This window comes from Parasteatoda tepidariorum, chromosome 10 (assembly GCF_982258835.1).
Source record: "Parasteatoda tepidariorum strain Cologne lab strain chromosome 10, Ptep-v5.0, whole genome shotgun sequence".
Taxonomy (NCBI): domain Eukaryota; kingdom Metazoa; phylum Arthropoda; class Arachnida; order Araneae; family Theridiidae; genus Parasteatoda; species Parasteatoda tepidariorum.
The window spans coordinates 98,433,339-98,449,185 of NC_141764.1; the positions used below are offsets into that span (position 1 = coordinate 98,433,339).

The window sequence follows — 15,847 nt, forward strand, 5'->3', positions numbered from 1 at the left end:
GGATTTCATCACGGCCGAGCTCGGCAGCTCACAAGCACCCATGGGGGGTGTAAGAAAAGGATGTGTAACATCTCCGTCATGTATTCAAACAGACAAAAAAACTCCGTCTCTCCAAAGAGAAGAGGGGGTGAAAATTAAAAATCCCTGTTAAGGGATCGTAAGTTTGTGTTCACAAAAATTTCGAATGCTGCTCGCTCCCAGAAATGGGCGGTATTTAAAGAAATAGCTAGAAGTGGAAGTTAAACTTCCTAAAAAGCAAAAGAATCTAGCTTAAGGAGCGAACTGAAGTGAGTTAACTAACCCCTTAGGCATAATTAAATACTAACGGCGACCGTACAGTAACTAAAAACATGTGTTGACATCAAAGGTCGCCGACAGCTTTTTTTCCAAGAAAAGGAGTGTCTGAGGAATGTGCAAGGAACTTCCTGGGGAAAATGTCCTCATTGCGCTAACGCGTTAAGGGGCGAGAAGAAAAAAGATGAAGACAATAAAAATTGTATCATAAAATTATAAATTAAGCCGAAAAAATAAGTATTTTGATTAACAAAACGGGATATTTAGAAATTAGGCTGTGACTTAATGTCACAATATTGATATGATGAATCAATCAATATATATATATATATATATATATATATATATATATATATATATATATATATATATATATATATATATATATATATATATATATATAAGTTCAAAATGAAGAATAAAACAAAGAAAAATTATAGACATATGAAAAAAAGGGGGTGGGAAATAATAAATAAAAAAAATAACAAACAACATTTTATTTAAAAAAAAAAAAAAAAGTGAAATGTTAATTTAAAAACCGGAAAAAAAAGATATAATCTTTTCTTCAGCCCACACGATTATATCCGCAAAACAGAGTGCTTTCTGATATTGTATCAATAAAGCCAAAGCAAAATATATTAATACAATAGTGTGAGGAGATTGCGTAGCAATTTTTGGGGGTTGGCGAGCGTTAGCGAGCAGGGGGCACAGCCCACTAGTATATATATATTAATGGATATTTAGTAGAGAGTTATAAAATGGCATAATTTCGATAAATCAACGTAATAGGGTAATACTGCATTTTATTAGTTATTTTTAAGTGCAACTTAACTATTTACTCAAATTATGTGCAACAAATAAAATATTTTAACGACAAAAGTTTTAACGAAAAATCAGAGCTATAAAGTTTTTAAGTTTATAACCCAAGGAAGTTTCCTATGAAAATATATAAGAAGCTATAACTGACGAATTGCTTTTATTGATTTTGGTTTTAAAACAAATATTACAGTAACTGCTATTCTAGAAGAATATTCTTCATTTTAAGAGCTCATATATTTTACAGATAGATTAGAGCTGAAGTTTCAAGAAAAATATTTCTTCCATCGTAATGTGTTGCCCTATTTATAATAAAGATAGCATAATAATTTATGGTTACTGTTACTAATTGGTTAAAAAGTCTTTAGTTACAAAAGTATTAAAACTTATCTCTTTAATGGTGAATACCTGCGTGTAATTCTAACTAACATTCATCTCTTCTTTACTTTAGAGATATGCGGGACATGGGTGAAAGCGAGACGGAAAAGAGGGTAATAAATCCATTTCAGTTTTTACTTGTTTTCGGGAGGGGTCAATCTATTCTCTTCTTCGAACTATTCAACCATATCTTCTTTTTTCAAAGAATCGAAGCAGTTTTATACATATACTATGATTGTAAAAAAAAATCTCGGTAGTTACAAAAATTCATTCAACGAAAGGATTATTCATTTATTTAATTTGGGTTAGGATGTATTATATACTAGTGAATTGATGTTTAATATTTATGGTGGTAGTTACGCAACAAAACTTCCTTATCATAATTTATCAGGGATTAAATTCGATGAGCGACTACCACTTATTGCGTATTTGCGAAAGACCAGGAAAGCTGTGTTAAGTTCACCGGAGTTTTAGCACTTGTGGGGAGAGCTGTATTACGTTCACCAGTTTTTAGCTTTTGTTGTGAGAGCTGTACTAAGTTCACAACTGTGTGTGTGGTCTCTCCTGTGTTGCTATATTAAATTCACAATTGTGTGGTCTCTCTTGTGCAGGATCCCGTTGTGTGTAAATGAGACTAAATGTAAGACCAAAGGCACGAGGAAGACGATGACGCAGTCACAATTAGCAAGTCAACTGTTCAATGTGGACCATCCATTAAAATGGACGTTACTTTCGATGTAGGCGAGTTTATATCACGATCGCAGGTCACCAATGTGGGGAGAAAGGTTGTCGACTATGCCAAACTACTTCTATCAAAAGATACCTCAAGATAGAAGAAGGTTAGCATTGTCGAAAGCTCTTTCCCCACATGGGTGACCCGCGCCATCGATTGTTGACTTTTCTCTCTCGGACTCTGATACAGATAGAAGCAAAATTCCATCTCAATGTATGTCTGCTAATAACTTGATAAAGGAATCAATCATATAGATCGTATTTTTATCAGCAGTTAACAAATTTTCATCGGGTGGTTTATAAACAATCACCTCTTTACATGATTCAGGCAAAACATCTAAAAACCGAAATTTCATTGATGAAAACATTTGTTAAAGATAAAATCGTGAGCTGGCTCTGAAACAGTATTTTTTAAAAATATTTAAACTCAGCAGTCGAAACCACTAGAAAAAGTAACTTAACTAGAAATAATACCCTGCAAAAAATGATCAATATAAATCAATAAAGTTATTTATTGGTCTCAATAGAGTTTTATTGTACTGTACTTGACAATTCAACTGATGTCAACTGACATCAGTAGCTTACTGGAATCAATAGATATTGGTCAGTAGGATATTCTATTGGTCTGTATTGGTTTCTACTCGCACTTCAACTGACATCAATAGGGTATTTATATCAATAGATATTGATCAATTCGTATTCTATTAGTCTGTACTTGTTTTTATAATACATTCACTGATATCAACGGAATTCAAATGACGCCAGAAACACGTACTTACATCAATAAATATTGATCATTGTGATATTTTAATTCCAAGTAACAAACAGTATACCAAAGAACAAATATAACTGTGCTGTTAAAAATTTACTATACAAAAGGTAAGAAATAAAAAAACATCTGAGTCCATGCTCTTCATTTTCAAAACAACTTGAAACAGCATTTTCCGCATACAGTTAGCATTCTTGTATCATGTTTTGAATACAGTTCAGGCACATCTTTAAGTAGCAAATTGCTATTTACACGGCTTATGATATTGCACTCTAGTCCAAGCGTCAGCGTTAGACCTTTTAACTGAGTAGGATCTACAGAAGACCATTCCTTAAAAATATTTTGTTTGTTCAGCTGATGCCAAATAAATTTTATTCCGAGTGATTAAAAAAATTTTTAATCTTTGTACTATCAAATGCTTTTACAAAACTGAAAATTCAGTATCATCTGTTTCTCCTATACCCCAACCAATGTAGTTAAAAACCAACGAAAGAATTATTTTTTTATCCAATGGCAAAATGGGTCTTGGATTGGATTTGATGGCGTTCACACACTTTTCAACTGCGTTCAAGAGTAATAGTAAACAGTGCGCATGCGTCGTCATTGCATGCGTTGCTATGACGACTGCTGCTGTTTTTCTTTCCACTAGCAGGCATTTTTAATGTATTTACATATTAATAATTTAAAGTATTTTTATATTCTTTTTATTAACGTATAATTACTGGCTTGATGGTGATTCTAATATAAATATGAATGCTGAAAAAAGAAAAGTATTTTGTGACATCTTGAAACACGTACATAGCCAGTATATGAAAATCAATCCGACGACAATCATCAATGGAAGACAGTTTTGTGCAACCCATGATTTGAAATGTTTAAACGGCGTCAATCCAGAAAGAAAAAGCATTTGATCAATGGGTAACCAATGATACTAATAAGGAGATCACAACTTTTTTGTTGACTTTTTTTCTTAAATATTCGGGGCTTTAAATTATTAGCAGTTGGGGGCAAACAATAATTTAAAGACGGGGACTGCAAGATTTTTTGCGCAAAATTAAAGCTGATTTATATATAAATCCTTTTGCCTCGTTATCATAATCTTGAGTCATTTTCATACATAAATTGGCATATCTTCTGTTTCTGTTCATTTAGTTTCATTTAAATCTAGAAAAACTGATTTATCTGAAACATTGCTGTTTAAAATAAGTTCAGAAACACTTCGTTGCTTTGGCAAACAGAGGGTAATTATGCTGCAGCCACCGTTTTAGCTGCCTATTGCTTACACATAAATCAGTTTCACTTAATGAAATATTTTTTGTCATAGTTTCGTTCCAAATTTTAGATAATTTGTTCATTTGAAGTACCTCTAAGTTATTAATGATTCTGGGAGCAACAACAGCTGCACTAAATGACTTGTCAGCATATTTATGTAACACAGAAGAAAAATCATCCTTGGCGATATTTTTGAAAAATTTAGTGTACTATTTGATAAAAGCAACTTTCATGATGTTATGCTTCTTTTGCAATTAAATCTATTCCACGAATTCTAATTAAAATATTCTCCTCTTTTTTTTCGTAGCAGTTTCAAGCAAGGCATTATTGGTATGAAAGGTCATGCAGTGTGAAAGTTTTTCTCTACACTTTTAAAAATAAAACGCTCACTTTTGACGATTCCACAATCCTTGAGCTGTATTTCGTTAATTTTGAGAATCATTTCGTCACGAAATTATGTGATTTGGTACGAAACTCTCAATTAAATGACGAAAATTCTTCTTCAATCCGGAACATAATCGCCCTTCATTGTGGGTAATTGTTAACTTGAATGACGAAATTAGAAGGAAGACTAGATGATCAAAACTAGAATGATGAAATGCTTTTTTTTTTGTTGTTGTTGACGAAAATCGTACCCTCGAAGAATAGACGATTATTATTTCGTCACTATGACGAAATGTTCTTTCGGATCATATACCAGGAAACGGTTTCGTCAAGTTTCGAGAAATTTGAGTATCCATTATTTACAGTGTGTTGCGTATTTTGCTAACATTTGCGGGTGCAGAATTTTCTTTTTCAGCTAATAAACACATGTCAGGAGAAATACCCAAATTTTTAGAACTTAACGTAAGAGATTTTGACTCCTTTTCTCCGTTTTTTTTTTCTTTTCGTTTTTCAATCTTCGCTGGTCGCGTCTTATCTGTAAATAAAGCATAAGATGTTTGTAACATTCCAGATTAAAAACTTTAACGTTCTTTGTTTTTTTCAGTGCACTCCTCTACACCTGAGCCACAATGCACGTTGATGGAACTGAACAGATGTTTGGTATCGCTGCAGACACAGAGTAACGACTTAGCGTTTGCGGCTAAAAAACATGAGCTTCTCGCTCTTTGCAGGTGAGTCCATAATTTCTTTAAATATATATGTATATAAGTTCAAAATGAAGATAAAACAAAGGAAAATTACAGACATATGAAAAAAAGGGGGAAAAGAAAAATAATAACAATAAAAAATAACAAACAACTGGGGGGAAAAAAAGGATAAATTTTTTTTTTAAAAATCCGGAAAATAAAAGATATAATCTTTCATCAGCCCACACGATTATATCCGCTTAAGCGGATATAAACGTGTATATATATATATAATAACTATTTAGTGCAGGCAGTTAACAATGAATTAAGATTTGCTTTATTGTAAAAAACCGTTTAAAATATTTATTGCTTTCACAATAAGCAAATTCAATCTGGTGGAGTAGTACTTTGCCCATTTTCCTAATTTTATTTTATTACAACCGACCGAACTTTCAGTTGACGACTACCAATGTTCAACTCCGTATCGCTGTAATTTTGAACCCAATCTAGAAGACAAGGAAACTCCTGGATTAAGTATTGGGAGAAATTTGCCTTTGTGGAAGACTTTTTGATGGAACTGATCCGCAATTGTGTTACATAGAGAGAAAAACCATGAAAATCTCTCACTGTTATCCTGGTGGTAAGGGGACTCTAACCCATGATCCGTTTACCACTGCGGATATTTTACGTTAGCCCCGCGGTCGGTGCGAACCGGATGCGGAATTTGAATCAGCCGGTTCACCCCATTGAGAGGCCAGCCCTCTATCCCCTGAGCCACCTCGGCACCCGTTTCGTAATTATTCTATTGAAAAATACGCTGATTTTTATTAAAAGTAAAAGTATCAGATTGATTAGAAATTGCCGAAGAAGATTGAAATTAGATTGACTGTCCGGTGGCTGCCTTAGAAAAAAGAAAAAGAGGACTTTTCATTTAGCTAGCGAGATAGACAGTAAATTAGCGTACGTTCTTTATTAATTACGGATTTATGAGTCCCGTTTAATCACTTTTACGTTACTGCTTATGCCCAATCGCATGAAGTCTAATGGAAGAATTAATTATAAAAAAAAAAATAACACGTTTAAAGCAATCGGATTTCCATTAGATACTTCCAGAAAATAAAAAGTTTCCAGGAAAAATTCTTAACATGAGATGCATTCATTACGGACACAATTATTCATTTTTTTCTCCAGAAAAGTCTTTCTGGAATCTTTCTCCGTTACATTAAGTTAAAATTGATTTTTTGTTCTGAAGTATTTCGAAGAATATTCAAGCAATCTGCATAAGGGATTTTACTTTCATATAGCTTTGAAGACAGCAAATTGATCCGCATGTTCCAGATTTTTTGGAAACTTTTAACAATACCCTACTTTACAAATAGAATCTTAAAGTGGGGACTTAAAATTTGCTTTCTTTAGTTTCCTCCATGTAAGTATATAGATATATAAAAAGCGACTGGAATTTATTCTAAGCTTCTTATCCTTTACTGACTGCAATTTTAATGAGCCCGCTATGCTGCTGTCGTACAGATTCTGCGGTGAAGGTGCTGCACATCAAAATTTTTATATTTAAAATACATTCTTCTTTTTATTATCTGCATAGATCTTTGAATTCGGAATGTGGATTGTCCTGAAATACAAATTTTTAAAGATAATGAGCAATATTTTTAAAATAAGCAACATAATGTGAACTAACTTATAGGGTGATGTCATCCACGTTGAGTTTGTTCTGAGCATAATCGAATCCGAGGAATTAATCGTGCTTCATGATGATAATATTAATTTTAATTTTTTGGATTTGGACATTAAAACAGAAGAAAATATCGGCTTTGTTGATTTATACGAAAAAAGAAATGATTTTAATTTTAATCTAAATAAACTTTACTTGGAATTCTAATGTTTCTAAAAAAATATACTTAAATACCATTTTTAATCAAAGGAGTAGAACTAAAAGAAGATGTAATGTTTATTTATCCAAAAAAACAAGTAGACAAACTCTTTCAAAATTTGATAAAAAGCAATGGATACCCAACTAAAGTAATTAAATTCTATGTTAAATCATTGAGTTAATTGTATATCATTATAAATAAATTTACTAAAAACTTCTTTATCAATTTATATATTTTTAAAATGTGCAAATCCATTTCGGGCAAATTCGTGGGCAAAAATTTGTGCAAAACGGGCAATTCTTGTTTCTTTCACTCTCTTCTTTTTTCGTTTCTTAAATAAGAGTTAATTTTCTAAAATCAATAAAATAGTCTAATTAAATGTCAACCTTCTTAATAATAAATAAATTATTAAAAATAATTAAAAATTATGCAGTATATATATATAATATTATTACCTTGCGCACATCCGTTTTCGGGCCCATCCTTGATAACTAACAAATCAAACGCACTTCAGCACTGTAGTAAGAACACTCTTTAATACAAAACCCCTCTATTTACGCTTTTACCTTAATTTGCGGTTTTGGTTTCGTATTTCGCAATCTGGCTATCTTGTTACGAAAATATTTTAAATCATTCTTGAAAAATTTCCCGCTCATGTAAGTTCAATTGAATTCGCTACTCGCTTTATAGATTTCGTTTTCTCTCTCGTTCTGTTTTTACGTGATATTTTTACTTAATGTGTTCTATTTTATTTCCTGTAAATTTTTTGTAAATATTTTTTTTAGTGTTCCTCTCACTATTGTATTGATATATTTTGCTTTGGCTATATTGATATTATAAAAAGCACTCCTTTTTGCGGAAATAATCGTGTAAGCTGATGAAAACAGTATATTTTTTATTTTCCGGATTTTTATTAATTTTTTTCGGTTTCATTTTTTTATTATTATTACTTTTCTTTTTCCCCTTTTTTCATTGTTTTGTAATTTTTTCCATGTTTTCTCTACATTTGAAACTTATTTTATGAGTTCTATTTACTTGCAGCTTATTCGCAGTAAACAAAACTTATTGTTTTTCTTAATTTTCTTCGTGTTTTTTTTCTTTTTGTCCTTTTTGTATTTATTTATTTTTGTATTTATATATATATATCCCCGGATAACCCTGAATATACATAAAGAAGACCTTCTAATACACTTACAATTAATATGTAAACTTATCTTTAAATAATTTCAAAATGGTCGAAATAAACTTGAAAATAATGAAATAAAAAGTCAAGAAAAGAAAGAAACACCCTTTTTTTTAGAGCTTAAAACTTCCCCCTCTGAATCTATTTAGTCTTTATTCTTCTTCCAGTGATTTTTCGAACTTGTGATTTCCGACTCGCCGCTCTTACTCAAACCTTGATTCCTGAAATTCGTACTCTGACATTTGGCATATTGATTTAATATTTTTGGTTGCTGTATTTTAACATAGCATTTCACTTTTAAAGTCAAAAAGTGCTTTTTAAATGGTATTGCTCTTTATACACTAAAAACCAAAACGATCTTTTTTTAAAAAAAGGAAAGAAAAAAAGAAATATAAGTATAGCTTTTTGAACAAAGTACTTAAAAAAAATATTTTTACAGTGCTTGACTGTGGAAAGAACAAAGAAACTTACACTCTCTGAAATTAAGTTTTGCTTCCAACTCATTTTGCATAACTTACGCGCTTGATTAAACTTGCCCTAAACTATAACAATTCCAAACTAGCAATTGCAAACTAATTATATGCAGATTGTTTTTTGACCAAACACACCTCCCTCGATCTATCCTCCTTCAAAAACACATAAAGCTAGCAAATAAATCAAATTTTCACAGAGGAAAGATTCCCAAAGTGTTCTTACGGGGAAAATAAAACCCTTATCGCGTTGTTGTTGGGCTTCGTGGAAAAAAAAAAGAACTACTTTGGGAATGTAGATTACTCTCTAACACGTTAGGAGAAAGTTAGAGAAGAGGCTTAGGGCGACCCAGAAAATCCTTGAAGCCGGTCATTTAGGACTCGAACTTACTTTCATGAATAACAAACAAGCTCTGCTGCCACGAGCGTTCTATTGAAAGAAGAAAATGGCTAGATATCTTCGGCAGCGTTGTCTGAAAGAAGCGGCAGAAGAATGAAAATATTTTTTTTTTGGTTTTGTTAGAATAGCTTAGTTAAAGCAGAGGAAAAAGTTTGGGATAAGTTCGTAGGGGGAGAAAAACATTCCGAACGATGTAGCAACAAGTTAAGCAAATCGTGATCCTAGTTGGGAAGTTAATGTTTGCATGGGGAGAACTTAAATCAGAACATTATACGCGTAGTCTACCTTTTAAAGGAAGCCTAGAATAAAATAATGGCGTTTTTATTATCTTTAATGTTTTCCATACTGTTGTTGATTTTTAGACTAAACATTCATAATATTTTTATTTTTTAAAGTTTCGCAGAGGGGGGAAAACCCTTCAATTATGAATTGTAGATGAGTGGTATTTTTTGATCTACTCCCAACCGTGTTTCATGTTCTCTAAGTTAAGGGGCAGTATTTGTAGAGGTTGTTTCAACTTCCGGTAGAAGATTCAGGTGGAAGAATTTCTGCTGGTATGAACTAAAATGCGTAAATCCTCATCTCAAATATCAAGTAATATAGGATAATTCTGAAAAGTACTTTTTTTCTTCATATTTTCATCTGATATTTTTTTCATATCTTCATCTGATATTTTACGAAGAACACATTTTTTCGCAAAAAATGGCACAAAAGTTAAATTCAGAACAACTGAGTATTCCGAGTATATACAAACAAATCCGGAACGTCAAAAAAAGAAATAGTCACATCAATGCTATGACGTCAGAAGAGAACCTTAAGACTTCCGGGAGGGTTTGTTATTTTAATATAGACGGTGAATATATGAATGCATTCTTATACATTTTATAACTTCCTTGCTTTAAAACAAATTTTAACTGCTTTAAAGAGCCTGTTATTTTAACAAAAAAGTGTAATGAATTGTTACAAAATACTTATTTACTTTAATTGGAGTCTTTAATTCAATTTGATAAGTTTTTAATACTTTTTGAATTTAATATTTTATTAATTAAATTAAAATAAAAATTAATATTGACCATTTTATTCAATTTACTATTTCAATCTACTATATGAATTGTAAAGTCTTACAGTTATAGTTTTTTTAGAAAATGAACCATTAAGTTCAACATTAAGATTTTAAATTGTTTTATAATACAATTTTAAATTTAACTCATAATGTTAGTTTTCTAAACTCACTGACAATAACTTTCTTTTATAAACTAATTTTTAATAAATCTAATGTTCATATATTGTTATTATTTAAAACATAAATAATTTTATTTCGTTCTTAATTTTTTCATTAATTAGATATTACCGTAAATTTTTTCAGTTTGTCAACTTTCAAGTGGTCAAACTTTTGCAAATATTAAAGAAAAAAGACTTTTAATAGGTGTTTCGGAATCGCTATTTATCCCTCTTTAAAGCTGTGAAATCGATTTTAGAAAATATTAACAGTTACGCTGTTACTGTATATTTTTATAGAACTGCTGACAAATCTCTCGTATGGGGCGAGTCTACCTATTCTACTAAAATGAATGTTAACATTGTAAATAATCAAATTTTACTATTAAATTGTTATTTTAGTTACTATATAGGATATTTATGAAGTAAAATTCATAACTTAATTATATATTCCATTCTTTTATTCATAAAATAACACAAATTGAGTATTTGATCGATTATCACATTTTGATCACAGTTTTGTTTTTATAATCATTAACATTATAAAATAACATTTTTTTCTGATTATTGTTGATAAAACTAAATTAAAATTAATATAAATTTTCAATTAAATAATTAATAAATAATAATAATTAAAGATTATTAACAAAATCATGGCATTTTTTTGGAACATTTAAATCCATTTGTTTTGCGAATATAATTTCGAACCATCTGTAATAATAAATAATAATTTATTTAACTTGCATTAAATAAAAAAAGTTAATTTTGTAATATAAAAATTGAAAAAATAGGTAAAATAAAGATATTTTATATTTACATTTATATTTAATCTATAAATTTTCTTATTAATGATAAATTTATCAACGCAGAATTAAAATAATATACTCAAATTCATTTAAAATGACTTAATTTTAATATAAACAAAGTTCTAAATTATATTATTATGCTTTATTAAAACTAAATACGAATGGGTAGACTCGCCCCGCGAATTCTGGCTTTTTGTTTACAACAGCAAAACTTACATTCTTTTTGTTTTTTTTCATATAAAATTAATGTAATCTTAGTCTTAGATAAGTTTATCACTTAACCAAAGTGAAAATATTAATAATAATAATATACTTACGGAGCACCAACTAAAAGTTTGCTGATTTTCAATACAAATCTCTCAAAAGACGTTTGAACAGGTCGGTTAAAAAGACACCAAATAAATAAAAACGGATCAAACTACTACAGCGCCATCTTTCTTAGAGTCTGAACTAAGTCCTCCGTCGGTAAAATTTTTTTTATTTGCAATTTAAAATAGTGAAAATTAAATAAAACTAAAATGGGTAGACTCGCCCCTGGATGGGTAGACTCGCCCCGGTTTACGGTACGTAATATTTAAAATATATAGATAATTGAATAAATTTTTAACCGTAAAATAAGAAGGTGTGTATTAAGAGAGCTTTAAAATAATTTAACATATGGGATAAGTGGAATACAATGTTTATTTATATTGGTTATTAGTCATTTTACTATAATTGGACACCACTTTTATAATTATAACAAAAATTGAAAGAAGAGATCCAGACATTAGGGAGCTACCTGTATTCCTGCATGATATTTTGGAAACATTTTTCCAGCTAGTGTATTAAATAAAGAAATTTAATACTTAGTTTATTCTTCATAATTATATGATGAAAAATTCTGCATTTTTATATACATTATGATGCATTCAATGCTTCCATAAAAGGTTCTCCATTTCCACCTTGCAAAGAAATAAAACATCCAGAGCAGTTTTAAAATTATCTTATTATATTTTAAAAGTATTTTTTATTTAGCTAATTTAATTATCATAATAGCGCTAGATAAAATTGTGTCATAATTGAAATTTGAAAATACCGTTAACATTTAATTAGTCCACATTTGTGATTTTTAAATGTTCTATATTGCTTAAATATATCTGTCAGTATTTGCATGCTTATTTTCATATATTGCATGAAAAATTTATAGGAGGATTATAATTTTTTTAAATCCTTAATTTACCTCATTAATTTTAATGTAGTGATATGAAAAGCTGTAACATCTTTCTATTTTGATTTAATTGATGTGTTCTATCAGTTACAATTTAATTTCAAATATTATTATTATATTTTATTATTATTACCCATTGGTAAAATGGGTGTTGTTTTGCGTTTGATGGCGTGCGCACCTTATTTGGATATCATCACACTTTTCAACCGTGTTCAAGAGTAAGAGTAAACAGTGAGCATGCGTCGTCATTGCATGCGTTGTTATGGCGACCATTGCTGTTTGATTTTTTTTTTTTTTTTTTAGAATTCTTTTTTTTTACTTTTAATTTTGCTATGCATTAAATTGGTGAGTTTATTTTTGAGATATGGGACCAGAGAAATCTCAAAAATACTTCTTGAGTTGTGAATGAAAGAGAATTTCATCATTCGAACCATATTTTTTAATATTCCTTGTGTGATTTACTTATTTATAATTACTATCTTGGCGGTGATTTTATGTGATGTAAACATGAATTTTGAAGGAGGAAAAGAATTTTGTGACGTCTTAAGAAATGTAAAATGACTACAATTGAAAACCGAAGAACAACGATAAGAGGACAAATCGAATGATGCAGTTTTTGCAACCAATGACAATTTTTGTTTATGAAAGTCTATTAAGGAAGAAAAAGAAACATTTTGACCAATGGGTAACCAGTGATCGCAATAACACAATTACAATTTTCTTCTTTTACTATTTTTGTACTCTTTTTCAACTTTTATTTTTTTATTATTATTTTAGTATTATTTTATTATTATCATATTTTAGTATTATTTTATTATTATCATATTTTAATATTATTTTATTATTATTATATTTTAGTATTATTTTATTATTATTATATATTAATATTATTTTATCATTATTATTATATTTTATTATTATTTTATTATTATTACATTTTTGTATTATTTTATTATTATTATACTTTAGTATTATTTTATTATTATTATATTTTAGTATTATTTTATTATTATTATATTTCATAATTATTTTATTATTATTATATTTTTGTATTATTTTATTATTATTGTATTTTAGTATTATTTTATTATTATTATATTTTAGTATTATTTTATCATTATTATTATATTTTATTATTATTTTATTATTATTATATTTTTGTATTATTTTATTATTATTATATTTTAGTATTATTTTATTATTATTATATTTTAGTATTATTTTATTATTATTGTATTTTAATATTATTTTATTATTATTATATTTTAGTATTATTTTATTATTATTATATTTTAATATTATTTTATTATTATTATTATATTTTATTATTATTTTTTTATTATTATATTTTATTATTATTTTATTTTATTATTATTATATTTTAGTATTATTTTATTATTATCATATTTTAGTATTATTTTATTTTTATTATATTTTAGTATTATTATCTATATTCTATATCTATAGATAACCAAAATATTCTGCAGAATCTCTAATAATCTGTGTGCTGGAGAATTTCTGCTATCGGGGCAAGCGAGATATTCCGGCCCTGCAGCTTTCTTCTGCTTGGCAATTTTTTAAATAAATAAAAAAAAATAACTTAATACTTGTCTCTTTTTTTAGTTCCAGGTAAATAATTTTAAAAGAAATAAAGGCTTGCGTTATAATTGCGACCAACTACAGCCGAGTTGTTAAAGGCCGCTGGATTGTAAATTGTATCTACCGGGACGACGGGAAATCTGATAACGTCATTTTTTTCCTCGTGTGACTGATTTTATATTTAAGCATTTTTTTTTATGTCCTTTCGTTTGATTTTTGCGATTGTTTTAATGTTCTTTTTTCTTTCTTTACAGTACACTTAAAGATAGTGTATTGTGTGTGGATGAACACATGAAACATTGTTTCTCTCCTACCCAAAGAAAAGTATTCAATCATGTTGTAGCTGGTGCTCGACAAGTTCTCCTAGAACTTTGTGTACCAGGACCCATACAAGACGGTAATATTAAACTTTCAAAGTTGCACTTACTTTCTTTTCTTTTTAAGGTGGTTATTCAAAGAAATGATGTACGAAATGATGTACGAAAAGCATCAATAACCCAGAAAAGTGCTGGATCACAGAGTTTGTCTTGATAGTTAACTTTAATGTTCAGTAAAACAATTTTTGAGGAGCAATTGTTTAACAAGGATTTTCAGGGCGGAAAAACGCCAGAAACTCACTATTTCACTAACTTTGATAGAGCATAACTCTGAAAAGCGATAATGCCTCATGTAAACGAGTGCGTGTGCATAACTAGGGAGCGGTGTACTAGTAATACAGCAAAACAAAATTTTGGGGTATTTTTGCTTTGTTTAGAAAAAAGTCCCTTAAAATATTCATATATTTCACTAAGAAATACCTTGAACTTTGAATTTTTTTTCCAGATGAGGAAAAAATTTTAGGAGCTCAAACTTGCACAATAAAAGTTTTACTTAACTGACTTCAATATAAAAAAATATCAAGTTTGTCAAAAAATGCAACTATCAAAATTTTAGATTTTTGTCTGATTTTCAAAATAATGGCTCTTGAATATTCAACTAATTTTCAGTTATTATATCAGGTAAACTGAAGAATAATCGTGGATGACTACGTCATCGAATTAGTATTCCGCAATTTATCGGCAACCACGTGTGTTATAAACTTTGTTAACATTTTTAGTTTAGAAGCCGTAAATAAAGAATTAACAGATATCTATGAAAAATAAAAAATATTTTTTACGTTTCTAAAGAAAAGATCATGTTTTAAGCGATAGATCAAAACAAAGGCTTAACTAATTTATTCTTAACTAGAATCTTATAAAAGTTCGAAAATATTGACAAGCGATATACTAACACTGGGGAGATTTCTAATCTGAGATTAGTGTTTAAATTATGTGACCCCAGTTATATATTAAGTTATTTCCACATTATTTATTTATTTTTAAATAAAAAAACATTTACGTTGATATTTATTTATTTTTGATTATTGAAAAATTTAAAAAAAAAATGGATTTTAACCAAGAAAACTTTTTGAAGATTTTTTTTCTCATCACAAGATTCTTGAACTCAATATTTTACTCATACTGTCAAATGTTATAGTTTTAAAATTTTAAGAAAATCAAAAGGGTGTATTTTATTTATTTATTTATTTTTTCTTTAAAAAATAATAAATGGTTTTTAACCAAAATACTGAAAGAATTTTCTAGTGGTATAACAAAGTTCCATGATCTCAATTAAATAAAACACACGCTTGATTTTTTTTAAAATTTCAATTCATATTTTAAATTGATTCCATTGCGTTTCATAAAATAAATTTTCAAATTTTTGATTT

The 15,847-nt window shown here is 28.7% G+C and overlaps 2 protein-coding genes across 2 annotated transcripts in view; one reads left to right on the forward strand and one right to left on the reverse strand.

The window, feature by feature from the left end:
• The window catches only part of LOC107439451 (uncharacterized), a 117,204-nt gene that overhangs the window by 88,133 nt on the left and 13,224 nt on the right, over positions 1-15,847 (forward strand). Inside the window, exons 2-3 of the mRNA XM_071184325.2 lie at positions 5,250-5,376; positions 14,355-14,497. Of these exons, the coding sequence (XP_071040426.2) occupies positions 5,250-5,376; positions 14,355-14,497 (270 nt within the window). The remainder of the gene's footprint in view (positions 1-5,249; positions 5,377-14,354; positions 14,498-15,847) is intronic.
• The window catches only part of LOC147803139 (uncharacterized), a 141,654-nt gene continuing 129,429 nt past the window's right edge, over positions 3,623-15,847 (reverse strand). Inside the window, exon 2 of the mRNA XM_087153459.1 lies at positions 3,623-3,958. The gene's annotated coding sequence lies outside the window, so the exon portion shown is untranslated. The remainder of the gene's footprint in view (positions 3,959-15,847) is intronic.